A 14,177-nucleotide genomic window follows, 5' to 3' on the forward strand; every position below is an offset into this window, starting at 1 on the left:
GCTGAGGAAACCGAGGCCCAATAAGTAAAAGCAAGCTACCCAGGCCACAGACTGATCCCTGCGATCATCTCTGGGCTTAGCCATGGGGTCTCCTTTCTCTGTTGAAAGGCACACGGATGACACTGACCACTTTCCAGATAAGGGAGCAGAGACCCAGAAGGAAAAGCGATTGGCGGTCCCCCGAGGGAGAACCAGAATCTGCACCCTGGGGCTCCAGGCTCCTAGAAAGCAGGAGGCAGGGGGAGGACAGCGTCACCTGGAGGACCACAGAGATGGTCTTCTCGCCTGCCTTGGCTGCCCGCCATTTTCGGTAAGTGTCCGCCTTGAGAAGGTTTTCTGCACAGTGGGTCTGGGGACAAGCGGGGGAAAGGAGAGTTAGGGCACAGAGACCAGGGCTACACCCGCAGCGCTCGGCTTACTCCTGAGTCCCCCGGGGCCCTTGGGAGCTCCCAGATGGAAGCTCTCGCGTTAATCCCCACACTCTGGCCTGGAGGGTCATCTGTAGGCTCTCCACGGCAGCAACCCTATTCTTTTCTCTCCGGAAGTTCCAGAGACGCCCGGAAGTTCTCGAATTCCACATGTCTCCCGGAATTCACTCCTAGCCGCTTACGAATCCCCCCCATGGTCACTCCTAGATTTCCGCGAAGTTCCCTTTTACACCCCAAAAGTTCTTACAGAACCCTCCTCATGAATTCCCTTACTTCTTCCAACCTCCCCCACGTCGGCCCCTCACCGAGTCCTGGCTGCTACAGGACACGACGTGGCGGAGGCGGATCTCCGGCATGTCAACGTCGTGGGCTTTGCCTGGCCCGAAGGATGAAGAACGGTCTGGGTTTGAGGGGCGAGAGCAGGGGGGGGTGCTCCCGCTGCGGGCTTAAGTGCGCAAGCGCGCGAGGCTCGGGCCTTTCAAACCGCGGCGCGCGGGCGCTCGCGTCAACACTGCGCAAGCTCAGTGGTCCCGAAAGAGACGCTGTGTTCCCTAGCAACGAGCTTCCCTCTAGCCCCGCCTCCTGCCAACGTTGTCGCTGTAGTTCTGGAGCCTAGCAACAGGAGCGGCCTCCGGGATTGGTGCTGAGAAGAAATTTGCTATTCTCATTGGACGACGCGGTCACCGCCCAAGCTGAAGTCTGGAAAACCAGAGACCCGTCAATCTGAATGGATTTTCGCTAGGAGCCTGGATCCTACCGTAATAAGGTCTCCTCCGCTGGCTCCTGCAGCTACACTCTTATCCACCTCCCCCGGCTACGCACACTCGAAAAAACCCTCAAGTTTCTCTTAGCCTCATGTCGGAAACCAAGAAAGACTGAGCCAAGGTCCTAAATAAAACACAAGCATGTGCCCAGACCGCGCGCACACACACTCAGACTACAGTGCTTCCACAGATGCCTCAGTTTTCCAATATATGACCCGCGGACATCAGCGTCTTACCACGCCCGCCCCGATCGCTGACAGACACCCTTCTGTTCGGTCCCCTCGAGACTCAGCAGTGCAGCCCTAGGCAGGTTCGGTGCTGGAGACAGCCCAAACAGAGTATGAGCCAAGAATGCGAAGGAGAAAGGAAGGAGACACGTTGCTGGCCCCCACAAGACGAGCCTGGACATGCTGGGCACTCCCAGGTCGGGCCCCACCTACGCTGGCCACCTCCTTGGGAAGAGAGAAGAGGGGATCTCAGTCCTTGCAGTTGCTGCCTCCCTCTATGCCCTCAGAGAATCAAGTGATCCAACTCCCACCTTGGGCTTCAAGAAAAACAAATGTTAATGAAAAAAAAAAATTGAGCTGTGAGAAGGTGGAAAACCAGAAGGGACCTCCTGGATTCGCTGGGGGAGGGGGCTGGAAGTTCAGACTCCCTGGGGTCCCCGTGGAGAAGGTTGGCCAAAAGACACCCAGGTTCCTTGGGATTCTGATTCCACCTCCCCAACCTGGGATTGCCAAGGACTGGCCTGGGTTCTGACCTCAGCTATTTCTCACCCCAGGGTGAAGGTGGGTCTGGACCCGCCCCTCCTGAGCTTCCTATAAGGGCTGGGAACCCGGGCCACAGGTTCAGACACCATGAGGCCCTCCACGAGCCCGGGGACTGTCCTGCTAGCCTTCACGCTGCTCTGTGCCCTCCTAGGTCTTGGTAAGTTACAAGGAGGACTCCTTCCCGGGGTCTCCGAAGAGAGGACTATGAGAGAGCATACAGCAAGGTTCTCGAGGGGGAAAGGACGGCGTCCCCTGGGAATTCCCCTCAGGGAGGAGGCAGAGGCAAGGGCCATGATATTGGATCCAGAGAGAAGGGGCTTGATGGCTCTAAACCCTCTGTCCCAACAGGCAGGGTCCCAAAAGAAGACCTAGGAGATCAAACAGCATGACTAGGACGGGGGGAATTTTTTTTTTTTTTAATTACCATGTGCTTGTTGGAAAGAGACAGAGAGAGGAAGAAAGTGAGAAACCACCCTGCCAGGTAGAATGGCCATGCTGCAATCCCGCCTCCTCTATTCTCTTGGGATTTGGGGCACATGAGCATACACACACACAGCATGCACACACAAACACACTCCCGGCATGGTTTTGTTATAAGGGAGATTTTTTTGTTTTAAGGGACATTTTTGCCATAGGGCACATATACTCACTGGAGAAACAGGGAGAGACAGAGAGACAGAAAGCTACAAATCCCCCAGGGGGGATGGCCATGCTGCAATCCCTTCTCTTCCATTCTCCTAGGATTTGGGGCACGCACACACATGCATCCAGCATGAGTTTTAGGTCACCAGGACTCGAACCATAGTCACCTACCTGGTAGTCCAGTGACATAACCATTACACCATCTACTGTGTTTTTGTTTCCCTTTTTTTTTTAAGGATTATTTTATTTAACTTGATTTATTTATACTTTTTTTTTTATTTTAATTTGACGAAAGAGAGAGAGAAAGAAAGTGAGAAAGCAAGCCACCAGGCTCAGGACTCAAACCGTAGTTGCCCATGTGGGAATCCAGCACCTTTAACCACCACGTCATTTGCCGGCCCCTACTGTGTTTTTCAATCTGCTGGGTCAGGGATTCAAACCTGGAGTTGGCCCTGTGGAGTCCAGCTGTCTTAACCAACATGCCACCCAATGGCCCTGAGGAATCTTTTCAAAATTAAAAAATATGTTTTTTAAGAAGAAGAGAGATTGTCTTTATCGCTGTACTCTGAGGTCAGACCCCCATCCCTCCTCCTTTAGACACAGGAGTCTGACCAAGCTTCAATTTCCCCAGTACTCTGTGTCTGGGCCCCTAGTTCTCTTCTCTGACAAGACCAAGGAGTTCATGCCCTCGGCCCTCCTGGTCCTCAGTCTCCCTCCCTGACCTGTGAGGATAAAAGTCCCACACCCAAAAACCAGCTGGACTTGAAGTTTCACCAAAGTCCTTGGAAACCTTTGCCACGACTGTTCCCTGCCCCCGAGCTCTAAGGACCCTGGCGTCCAAGGTCCCCAGCCTTGTAATTAGGTAAACAGGCTTCGTGGTGGAGTCGCTTCCCGCCCCTGGAAGCAGCTTTGCTGGCACCAGGGCCGCTTCCCTTTCAGACTCTGGACAGTTCCCTGAACCGTGGTCAATGCCTCGCTCAGGAAAAACCAGTGAGCTGCCACCTCCCTTGCCCTCATCTCCCTCTGGACCCCAGAGTCGGAAAACCACAGCCCACTCTCTGCTCCGCAGGGTGCCCACTGAGCTGCGAAGTGTGTAAGGGCCCCGGGCCCAGCTGCAGTGGGAGAATGAAGACGTGCGAGGCTGGCAAGGACGCCTGCGTGGTCCTGGTGGGGGAGTCCAGCACAAGTATGGGGGTGCAGCGTCAGACCGTGGGGGGCAGAAGATACCACCACACGGAGGAGGGAGGATCCCAGTTTTCGAAATAGCTGGAGTGTAGGAAGAAAATCAGAGGGAAGAGGGCTGAGTGGTCCCCAGGAAGCTCTGTTGACAGGGGTTCTGAAAAATGGGACGGTCCGGTAGGGAGGAAGATGGGGTGGGGGGCAGGGTGAGGAAAGGACATGGGAGACAGAAAAACAGTCAGAGGGAAAGAACCTAGCAGGTGAAGATGAAGTGGGAAAAGGGGAGACAGAAGGAAAAGACTATTCTGGGGTGGGGGTTGTGATCAGAGAAGAGAACATTCCTGACCGGAGGAGGAAGAGTGACATTGGGGTTGTATCTCCCCCAGGAAAGGGACCACCCAGACAGAAGAGGGAAGATAAGGAGCAAATCACCGGGGACAGGCAGAGATGGGACAGGAGAGGCCAGGAGGAAAATGGAGAGAGGAAGAGCATGACTTGAAGGAGACCATCCAAGACTCAAGAAAGGGTGGGGGTGATGGGGAGGAATGGGAGAGGCCACCGTAGGGAGTGGAGGCGGGCTTCCTGCAAAGTAGGAAGAGACTATCCATCTCAGGAGAAGAGGTGCCGGTCCCTAGGAGGGCACAAAGGCGGTGACAGATGAAGGACATCTTGGGGTACAAGAAGACACCATCCAGACAAGAGGGGGTGTGGCAGGAAAGTGGGATGGAAGACTTTGGAAGGGAGGCTTGGAAAGGCTCAGAAGCCCGTGTGTGGTCTGCCAGCATGGCCCCAGCCCTCCTCTCCTGTCGCCCACCCGCAGAGGGCCACCAGTCTGTGAATACCTACAAGAACTGCATGAAGTTCCGCGACTGCCACTCCGGTTTTGTATCTACCACCATGGGTCCCAAGGACTACATGGTAACCAACACGCACTGCTGCCAGAGTGACGGCTGTAACCGTGTCTCCGTGTCCCGTAAGTGCCAGCTCAGCCCCACCATAAGAGTCACGTGGTGTGTGCTCTGGCTGCCGCTGACCCACGCTGGAACATTGGGCACGCACCTGGCTGGCTCTGAGCCTCAGCTTCCTTACCTGTAAAATGCAGTGTCCATTTAACAACGCTGGCATTCCCGGGGTGGGTGGGAGGTTCGGGGAAGGGCTTAAACGTCCCTATCCACCCTGCGCTTCGTCCTCATCCCCAGCTCCCCTGAACAACCGCACGGAGAATGGCTTGTTGTGCCCGGCCTGCATCGCGCCCTTCCAGGAGACATGCCCAGGGACCCAGGCAGCCCGCTGCGTTGGCCAGGAGACCCACTGCATCTACTTTGCTGGCAACGTGCAAGCTGGTGAGGGACACCTGGGTCTCTGGGGGAGGCGGGGGGGCAGCCCCAGAATTAGAGGTCCATACCTCCGTTTCCAGGAGAGAGGACTCCAGAGAACTGGGCGGGGAGGGGGTAGAGGTCTGGAATCTGGTGACCCCTGAGTCACGAGGAAGAAGGAGCTGGGGCCCCTGACTCCAGTGTGAAATCCCCCTCCCAGGTATCTTCAACACCAAATTTGCCACCCGGGGCTGTGCTACGGCAAGTGCCTGCCACACCAGCGCTGGGGCCGAGGTGCCCTCAGCCTCCTATCTCTACTTCCTTCGCCGAGTAGACTGCCTTCCAGCTCCCCAGCCCCCGGGCAGGGCCGAGTGAAGAACTGAAGATGTGGCTTGAGATCCCCGTGTGTCCTCAGTCTGCGGCTCCCGATGTGCCTTATACATTAAACCAGTTAACCGAATGAGTCTGAGTCCGCGTGGTGTGAGGTGAGAGGCAGAGGGCAGGGGTTTCAATCCTCTTTCCTAGGACAAAGGGACAGCCCTGCCTTTCATGAGGGATTAAGCCTTGCTAAGCGTTTTCCATTGCTACACCTCACGGCATGATCACGACTCTAAGAAGCTATTATTATCCCCACTTTAGAGATGAACAAACGGAGGCACGGACTGCAGTGTCACTTGCCTTGGGCCAGACAGCTAGAGAGGGTCAGAGCCCTGACTTGAACCCAAGTCTGTCAGACTAGAGTCTATGAATCCTGAATAATTCCTCCCTCTCTTTGCCTCCGTTTTCATGTCCACAAACTACGGATATTTGTTTTGTTTTGTTTTGTTATAGGGCATGTGCGCTTGCAGGACAGACACAGAAAATGAGAAATCACCCTCTTCAGGGAGAATGGCCACATGGCAATCCCTTCTCCATTCTCCTCTTAGGATTTGACACATACGCACCCGCGCCAGATATGAGTTTTAAGCCACTGGCCCTGGGACTCGAACTGCAGCCGACTACGTAGGGGTCCAGCAACACGACCACTGCACCATCTGCTGGTCCCAGAATGTGGATATCAATAGCCATAACCTCACAGAATTGTAAGAGTTGGGACCAGCAGGTGGCATAGTGGCTAACGCACTGGACTCCCACATGGTTGACCATGATTCAAGTCCCAGACCTGGCGGGTTGAAACTCACACCAGGTGCGTGTGCGTACATGCCCAAAATACTGAGAGGAGAATGAAGAAGGGATTGCAGTGTGCCCATTGCTTTGGGAGGGTGTGTGTGGCGGGAGATTTCTTGCTTTCTGTCTCTTTGTCTCTCTTTGGCAAATACACGCAACTTAAAGGAAAACCTTTCAAAAAAAAAAGAACTGTAAGGGTCAAGTGACAGGAAGCTTACTAGCACTTTGTGCCGAGCCTAGCATTTTTAAGACAACGTTGGGAGATGTTGGAGACAGTAAGTCTGAGTAAATAGTAATCACCATAATAGCTGCCACTTGCTGCGTGGCCCTTAGTCGGCAGGTGTTAAACACGGGCATCAATAGGGACAGACTGCAGTAACAAACACGACCCTGATCTCAGTGGTTTAAAACAACAAGCTTGGATTAGTCAACTAATGCCACGAAAATGCTATGTCACAAACCATCCCCAAACCAGGACTTGAAAAAATAAGCGTTCTTCTAGGCGTTCGCGGTGTGGCTGGGCCGGCTCCAGCTTGGGAGGATTCAAGTCTCCTCCATAGGTTTCCACAACCTGGGATGGATGGCTGCTCGGTGAATGTTCTCGTGGCAGATCCAGGGCCCCAAAAGCCAAGTTCGTTGAAGGCCTTTACTGAGGTTAGGTCTGCGAACATCCCGCTGGGTAAGTTACATAGCCAAACTCAGCGTCGGTGGAGCAGGGAAGTATATGCCCCCTCCAGAAGGGAAAGGAGTGGACTTTCCTGAATAAGGCATTCAGAAAAGGTTGATTTACCTTCACCCTGTATGTGTGGCACCACCCACCGGGCGTTCTACTCATCGCAGTCAGAGAAGCCACCAACTCAGCCATGGTGGATGTTCATGCCTTAGGAAAGGGTTCAGTAAAGTCTCACACAGGCAGTTAAATGCTACGACCTAGAACTGACTTCGTAATTACAAAATACTGGCTGGAACTAGTCACGTGGCCTCACTCAACCACAGGTGGCCAGGAAGTGCAATCCTGCCCCGTGAACAGAAGACAGACAGCTGGACGCATTTCCTAAACAGCAAGAACCACCACAGCCTCTTAGAGGATGCATCCCATTTGGTGGCCACACTGTCTGTGACAGGCACTGTTGTTTTCATTCCTGTTTTCAGGAGATGAATCTGAGGCTCAGCGCAGGGATGGCACGCTGGGAGTCACCTGGCTAAAAAAGTGGCAGAGATTAAGATTTTAATCAGTGGGTCATGTTGAAGTGAGAAAAAAGACCCATCACAGAGAAAGGGAACAAGTAGGTATCAAGTTTAGTGGTTTACAACAATCACCTGTTATCTAGCTCATCACTCCTTGCGTCAGCAACTTGGCCTGGGATCAGCTGGGCAGTTCTGCTGGTTTCAGCTGCCTAGGCTGTGTCTCTATCACCCAGCAGGTTAGCTCAGGCTTCTTGATGTGACAGTGGTGGCAGAGGTCCCAAGGACAGCAAGAGACGTCTTAATGCATAATAAGCATTTTTAAATTTTTCCTCCCACTATAAGGCATATGTGCTCACCGGAGAGAGGCAAAGCAGAAATCTTCCCCCCGGAGGGAATAGCCACATCGCAATCCCTTCTCCCCTAATTCTCCTTGTAGGCTTTTAGATACTCATGTGCATGTGCTCAGTGTGATTTTCAAACTGCCAGGTCTGGAACTCAGCCCACATGGTAGGTCATATGGGATCCAGCCACCTTAACCACCACCCTACCTGGCTGGCCTCATGAGCGCTTTCATTTGTTAAAGACTTCTGCCAGGGGGACCAACAGTTAACGTAATGGCTATGTCGCTGGACTCCCATGTAGCCAACCCGTTCCAGTCCCGGACCTGGTGGCTTAAACTCACACTGGGCACGTGTGCGTGCGTGCCTAAGATCCTGAGAGAATGGAGGAGAAGGGATTACAGTGTGGCCATCCACCCTGGGGGGGTGATTTCTCGCTTTCTGTCTCTGTCTTTCTGGTGAGCACATGCACCCTATAGCAAAAACCTCTCCAAAATAAATAAATAAATAAATAAAAGACTTCTACCAGGGGCCAGCAGATGGCATAGTGGTTAAAGTACTAGACTTTCACATGGTTGGTTACAGTTCAAATCCTAGACCTGGCAACTAGGGCATCTGTCTGTGTATGCCCAAAATCCCAAGAGGAGAATGGAGAAGGGGATGCAGTACCCATCCTGGAAGATGACCTCTCACTTTCCCTCTCTCTCTTACGGTACACCCATCCTATGACAAAAACCTAAAAAAGAGTTTTGGCCAAAGGGCACAGGCACTCCCCAGAGAGACACACAGAAAGTGAGAAATCATCCCCAGGGGGTTGGCCATACCACAATCCCTTCTCCTCCATTCTCATCTTGGGAGTTTGGGCATGTGCACACACATACCCCATGTTTTTTTTTTTTTTTTTAAAGAATGATTTCATTATTTTTTTTCACATGAGTGTTTCTTTTTGGGGGGGGCGGGGGACAGTGGGAGTGAGAAGGCAAGCCACCAGGTCCAGGACTTGAACCATAGTCACTCATGTGAGAATTCTGGAGCCTCAACAATCATGCCATCTGTTGGCCCTCACACACCATGTTTGTTTTTGTTTTTTTTAAAGAGGTTTTTGCTATAGAGCACGTGCACTTGCCAGACAGAGAGACAGAGACAGAAAGCGAGAAATCATCCCCCAAGGGGCATGGCCATGCCGCAATCACTTCTCCTCCATTCTCCTCTCGGGATCTTGGGCACACACGGACACGTGCCCAGGGTGAATTTTAAGCCACCAAGTCTAGGACGCGAACCATGGTCAACTACATGGGAGTCCAGTGACATAGCCATTACACTAACTGCTGGTCCCCACACACCATGTTTTTTAAGCCACCAGGTCTGGGACTCCAATCGCACAGTCAGCCATGTGGGATCCACCGCCTTACTCATACCATCTGTAAGCATCTGCTTGCATGTTTGCTGTGGTACTAGCAGCCAAAGCAAATTACATGGCCAAGCCTGGAATCAGGATGAGAGGGACAATCCCATGGCAGGACTACAGAGGCTAGACAAATTGGGGGCATTAATGGGTCAAGCTGGTTCCAGGGCCAAGCTGCTTTACCATCTCCAACACCCAAGGCCAAAGTCTACCTTCCCCTCTCCCAAGGCGGTAAAGCTCAGATACACTAAAGTCTCTTGATCCTAGTCCATCTTTCCTTGACATATTTCCCACCATCCCTCCTCTGTCAGGACCTGGGAGTACGCCCCTCAACCCCCTATTCCCTCTGACCCAGGAGTCTGGGCTTCCATCTCAGTTGAGATCCCACCTGGTGGCATGGTGGTGGGGAAGGCGCTGGATCCCACACGGCTGACTGCACAGTTCGAGTTCCAAACCCATGTTTTCCCAGCTTGGAAGACATGCCTGGTACATGTGCATGCATGCCCGAAACTCCCAAGAGAAGAATCGAGAAGGGACTGTGGCATGGCCATCATCTAGGGGACGATTTCTCACCTCTCTCCCTCTCTCTCTAATTCTATTTGGAAGTACACACGCTCATAGCAAAAGCATCTCTTTTAGCCCCTTCAACCCCCAAAGAACAGACACACGGTGGAATTTCGATTCGTTTTTATTCATTCCTCCGAAAAGCACCGCAGCCGACCACGCTCTCGACTCGTCCTGCGTGTTTCCCCACCATAGTGCACGGTGGACCGAGTTCCTCCATGGTTATCCAGAAACGGACACAAGTCAGCTATGGGGACGAGCTTGCCTCACCCAAGTTTTTGCACCTGTTCTTGTGGCGATGGCAACATCAAGACTATACGTTTCCTTGAATTCCCATCTTCAAGGGTTTTCCAGGCCCAAGGTGCCACACAGACACACCCCATGGCAGCCAGTGATCATCCACGAGGGAGTCTTATTAGTCTTTTCTGCTTGAGTGCTCCCGGACAGATGCCTCCCAAGCGACCTTATGCCTTCACAAAGCCTAAAATTTAATTTCATCTACAGTCACGATTTAAAAGGCAACCACTCCCACAAGTAGTCATGACCCCTGGGGGTGCCAATAAACAACTACATAAACACAACCAGCACTCAACGGACACAAAACCAGAACTGTCTAGCTTCCTCAGATATGACCTCTGGTATGAGGGTAGAGGGAGCTCGGAGCAGCGAAGCATAGCTAAGGTGGCAGACAGGACCAAAGTGGCCAAAAAGGAGGGCACATGGTGAGCAAAGGCATGGTGGTGACACAGACATGCCCAGATTAGAGACATCATGGTGACGACCAGGGCTGAAAGTATGTGGGCAGAGGTGACGGGACTCATGTTTGGGCTCCTGCCAGGCTTCTCAGGAAGGGCTGCAGTACGTTGATACATGTGTGCACATGCCTGTACATATGTACTCTGAAGTCTCATGGTAACCTTGGGAGGCAGAGGCCATTTGCTGAGTGACTGGCCCATGGTCACCCCTATCGCCAGTAGTAGGACCACGTGACCCTGGAGCTGTGCTATGGAATTCCTTGTGATACTCCATCTCCAGTGCTGTCGCCAATAACCACATGTGGCTAGCGTGACCGAGAAATGGAATGTTAAATCTGACTTACTTTTCATTAACTTAAAATTTGGTACTCATCTCAGTTATTGCAAACTACTGACTGCAACTGGGACAACTTGGGCATGTGAATCTCCTTCAACGATGACTTTTATGATATTTAAATACGAGTTAAGCATTTCCAATGAAAATTGGTCATCTATACTGTGATGTGCTATAAGTGCACAATACACACCATTAAATAGGGCCAGTAGGTGGCGTGGTGGTTGAGGTGCTGGACTCCCACATAGCTGACCACAGTTCAAGTCCCAGACCTGGTGGGCTTACTTTCTCACTTTTTTTCTCTCTCTCACTTGGGAGTGCACATGCCCCATACCAATATAAATAATTCTTCTAAAAACAAAAAGAAAAACAAAAACTGGGAACCAGCAGTTAGCATAATGGCTTTGTCACTGGACTCCCACGTAGTCAACCGCGGTTTGTGTCCTGTACCCGGTGGCTTAAAACTCACGCCGGGCGCGTGTGCGTGCATGCACGACATCCCGAGAGGAGAATGGAGGAGAAGGGATTGCGCTGTGACCAGCCCCCTGGGGGGTGATTTCTCGCTTTCCTTGCTTTCTGTCTCTCTGTCCCTGTCTGGCAAGCGCACGCGCCCTATAGTGAAAACCTAAAAAAAAAAAAAAAACTTAAAATACACATCAGTTGAAAACTTAGAATGATGGAATGTAAACTATCTCAATACTTTTTTATATTGATGGCTTGTAGAAATTATAATATTTTGCACATATTGAATTAAATAAAACACATTAAAATTAGTTTTGCCCATTTCCTTTTTAAAAATTATTTAATCCTTTTATTTTTAATATGGATGGCTACTAGAAAATTAAAAATTATGCAGGGCCAGCAGGTGGCATGGTGGTTAAGGGCACTGTACTCCCATATGGCCAGATCCCAGACCTGGTGGCTTACTTTCTCACTTTCACCCCTCCTCCCACTCTGTCCCTCTGACCAAATAAAAAATAAATAAATAGAGTTAAATAAAATTAATTATTTTAAAGAATTATGTATGTGATGTGGAGGCTGGACGGTGGCTCTATAGTCAAATGCAATACACTGCATGGCAATCTCACATGGAAAGGTCCCCAGTTCAAGTCCAGGACCCTTCTTAAATATGTCAGGCATGATCCAGGACTGGGGTTGGACTGGCATCAGTACCCTGTTGGGGTGCTATGTCTCACTCACGGAAGAAATAAGACTTTTTTTTTTTTTTTTTGCCATAGGGTATATGCGCTCACTAGAGACAGAGAGAAAGTGAGAAAGTGCCCTCTAGGGGGATGACCATGCCACAATCTCCTCTCCATTCTCCTCTCAAGATTTTGGGCATGCGCACACACATACTCCCGTGTGTTTGTCAAGCCATTTGGTCCAGATTTTGAATTGCACAGTTGGCCATGTGGGATCCAGCCTCCTTAACCACATTACTAGGTAACCCAAGAATAAAGTGTTATTGCCACAGGGCAAGTACATGAGAGAGCCAGGCAGACAGACAAGGCAGACAGACAAAACTCCAGTGGGAAGCGCTCAGACTGCAATCTTTTTTCCCATTTTCTCCATCTTATCAGGATTCTCAACACACGTGAACACATGCCAGGGCTGGGATTTGAATAGTAGCCAGCCATGTGAGATATGGCTCCCTATGCATGGGGCTAACTGCTGCACTACAGAGATAGCCCAATAAATAAATGTTTAAAGTAAATGACACATGCGGCTGGCATCGTTCCCACTGGCCAGCACTGTTCTGCTGTGCCCCCCTCTCTCTATCCTGTGACTGGCATGCTTCACTGAGGGGCAAAGTGGTGTATCAGATATTGCAGGTAAGGATGAAGACCATTCCCCTAAGGCTGAAAGAGCTGTGAGGACTTTCTCCCATGTTGGCCACCTCAACTTTGAAGGGACAAATTGTGCCAGTGGCAGAAGTCCAAGTTGGATGTGGGGTCCCTGCAGATCAGTTACCCTTGCCCTCAGCTGTCAAGGGAAATCAGAGCTCAGAAGTATTTATGGTTCTTGTCCAGCCCTCTAATTTCACAGATGAGAAAATAAGGCACTGGTCCAAGTCACAGAGTGACAGTGGCAAGGCTGTGCTTCTTCGTAGGTTCTCTGACTTTGGACAGGGTGCTCTCTCTAATAATCGTTTGTTTCTCCCCCTCTTGCTCCTCTTTCTGTCTGTGGCCAAGAGGCCGACCATCTATTTCCGGCCCTACTTCTGCCACAAATCAATTAAAATTATTTACTAAGCACCTACTGTGTGTCAGGCACTGTTCTAGGTGCTGGAGGCACAGAGAGAACAAGACAGGCAACGGATCAATGGCCAGCAAACAGGCAAATAAATAAGATAATTCTTCCTGTGACAAAGAAAATCACCCAGCAGAGATGAGTATGGGGATGTGAGCTACTTCAGTTAGAGAGATCAGGGAAGGCGTCTCTGAGGGGATATTTGAGCCGAGAACTGATTGACAAGGAGCCAGTCATGGTAAGCTGTGAAAGTGTCCCAGGAGAGGAGGGCAAGCACGGTGTCCCGAGGCAGAGCCACTTTGGGGGAAGCGTCGGAAGGGCAGGAAATGAGGACAGACTGGGGCCAGACCACACAGGGTCCGGCTGTGGGTGCTGGGCCTCCAGCCTGCCCTCTCTGCACTTTGTCTTCCCCTTCTGGGACCCTGGTGGCACACCAATGAAGATCCAAAGTCCCATGGTGACCTGGGAGGCTGTATGGAGCCCCTACCCTCAGGGAACCTCTGCCGGTTCCTGAGGGCCTGAAATCCCATAGTCCAGTCCCTGGAGCACTCAGGTCCTTGGAACACTGGAGTCCAGGTACCAACTGTGGATACAGACACCCCCCACCCCAGTTAGGAAACAGGCCTTCTACCCGCTCTCCCCCAGAGGACTAGCTCTCCCATAACTCCAGTTCCCACTCCCTAGGAGGTCAAGAGATATTCCCGTCTAGGAGTCAAGGCCTCCAACTCTCTTAGAGCCTGGAGAGTGTGAATGTCATCACCCTGGTCCCCACAGAAACCAGGAATCCTGAACCCCAGACTTCATTCCTCTGAGCTGAACCAAGGGGAAGTCACAAATCCGAGCCAAAAGTCAGAGCCTACACCCCCTCCAAACGTCCATGATTCTGATTAGCAGCTCACCCCTCCCCCCTTTAACTGGGACTTGGGGTCCTCCATCCCAGGGGCGACACAACACCCTGGAAGCGCTGGCGCCCATACTGCCCTTCACTGAGCGGGTTTGGCAGGTGCCAGCACCGCCTCCGGATCAGCCTGCATCTCATCGAGCGCCTGTAGCAGGCACCCATGGGCCGCCCAGTAG

The 14,177-nt window shown here is 51.7% G+C and overlaps 3 protein-coding genes across 4 annotated transcripts in view; 1 reads left to right on the forward strand and 2 right to left on the reverse strand.

Annotated features, from left to right (window-relative positions):
• The window catches only part of XRCC1 (X-ray repair cross complementing 1), a 39,218-nt gene extending 38,352 nt beyond the window's left edge, over positions 1–866 (reverse strand). Inside the window, exons 1-2 of the mRNA XM_006142018.3 lie at positions 734–866; positions 257–349 (exon numbers count right to left, since the gene is read on the reverse strand). Coding sequence (XP_006142080.1) covers positions 257–349; positions 734–784 — 144 coding nt within the window. The 5' untranslated portion in view covers positions 785–866. The remainder of the gene's footprint in view (positions 1–256; positions 350–733) is intronic.
• A 1,113-nt stretch (positions 867–1,979) lies between these two features.
• On the forward strand, positions 1,980–5,551 carry PINLYP (phospholipase A2 inhibitor and LY6/PLAUR domain containing). The gene is made up of 5 exons (XM_006142019.2): positions 1,980–2,119; positions 3,674–3,790; positions 4,604–4,756; positions 4,983–5,126; positions 5,320–5,551. Exons 1-5 carry the CDS (start codon positions 2,050–2,052, stop codon positions 5,472–5,474), a joined length of 639 nt encoding a protein of 212 aa, XP_006142081.1. The 5' UTR covers positions 1,980–2,049; the 3' UTR covers positions 5,475–5,551.
• A 6,631-nt stretch (positions 5,552–12,182) lies between these two features.
• IRGQ (immunity related GTPase Q) overlaps positions 12,183–14,177 on the reverse strand; it is a 19,509-nt gene continuing 17,514 nt past the window's right edge. For both annotated transcript variants that reach the window (XM_006142021.3, XM_006142022.3), the window contains one exon: positions 12,183–14,177. This exon is cut by the window's right edge and continues 1,200 nt beyond it. In XM_006142021.3, coding sequence (XP_006142083.1) covers positions 14,084–14,177 — 94 coding nt within the window. In that variant the 3' untranslated portion in view covers positions 12,183–14,083.

The sequence above is a fragment of the Tupaia chinensis genome, unplaced genomic scaffold, assembly GCF_000334495.1.
Source record: "Tupaia chinensis unplaced genomic scaffold, TupChi_1.0 Scaffold000067_1, whole genome shotgun sequence".
In the NCBI taxonomy this organism is placed as follows: domain Eukaryota; kingdom Metazoa; phylum Chordata; class Mammalia; order Scandentia; family Tupaiidae; genus Tupaia; species Tupaia belangeri.

Coding starts and splice junctions, on each gene's coding strand:
- PINLYP (XM_006142019.2), top strand. CDS start 2,050: ATGAGGCCCTCCACGAGCCCGGGGACTGTCCTGCTAGCCTTCACGCTG. Junction 3,791..4,603: donor GGTGGGGGAGTCCAGCACAA/GTATGGGGGTGC, acceptor GCCCACCCGCAG/AGGGCCACCAGTCTGTGAAT. Junction 4,757..4,982: donor TAACCGTGTCTCCGTGTCCC/GTAAGTGCCAGC, acceptor CCTCATCCCCAG/CTCCCCTGAACAACCGCACG.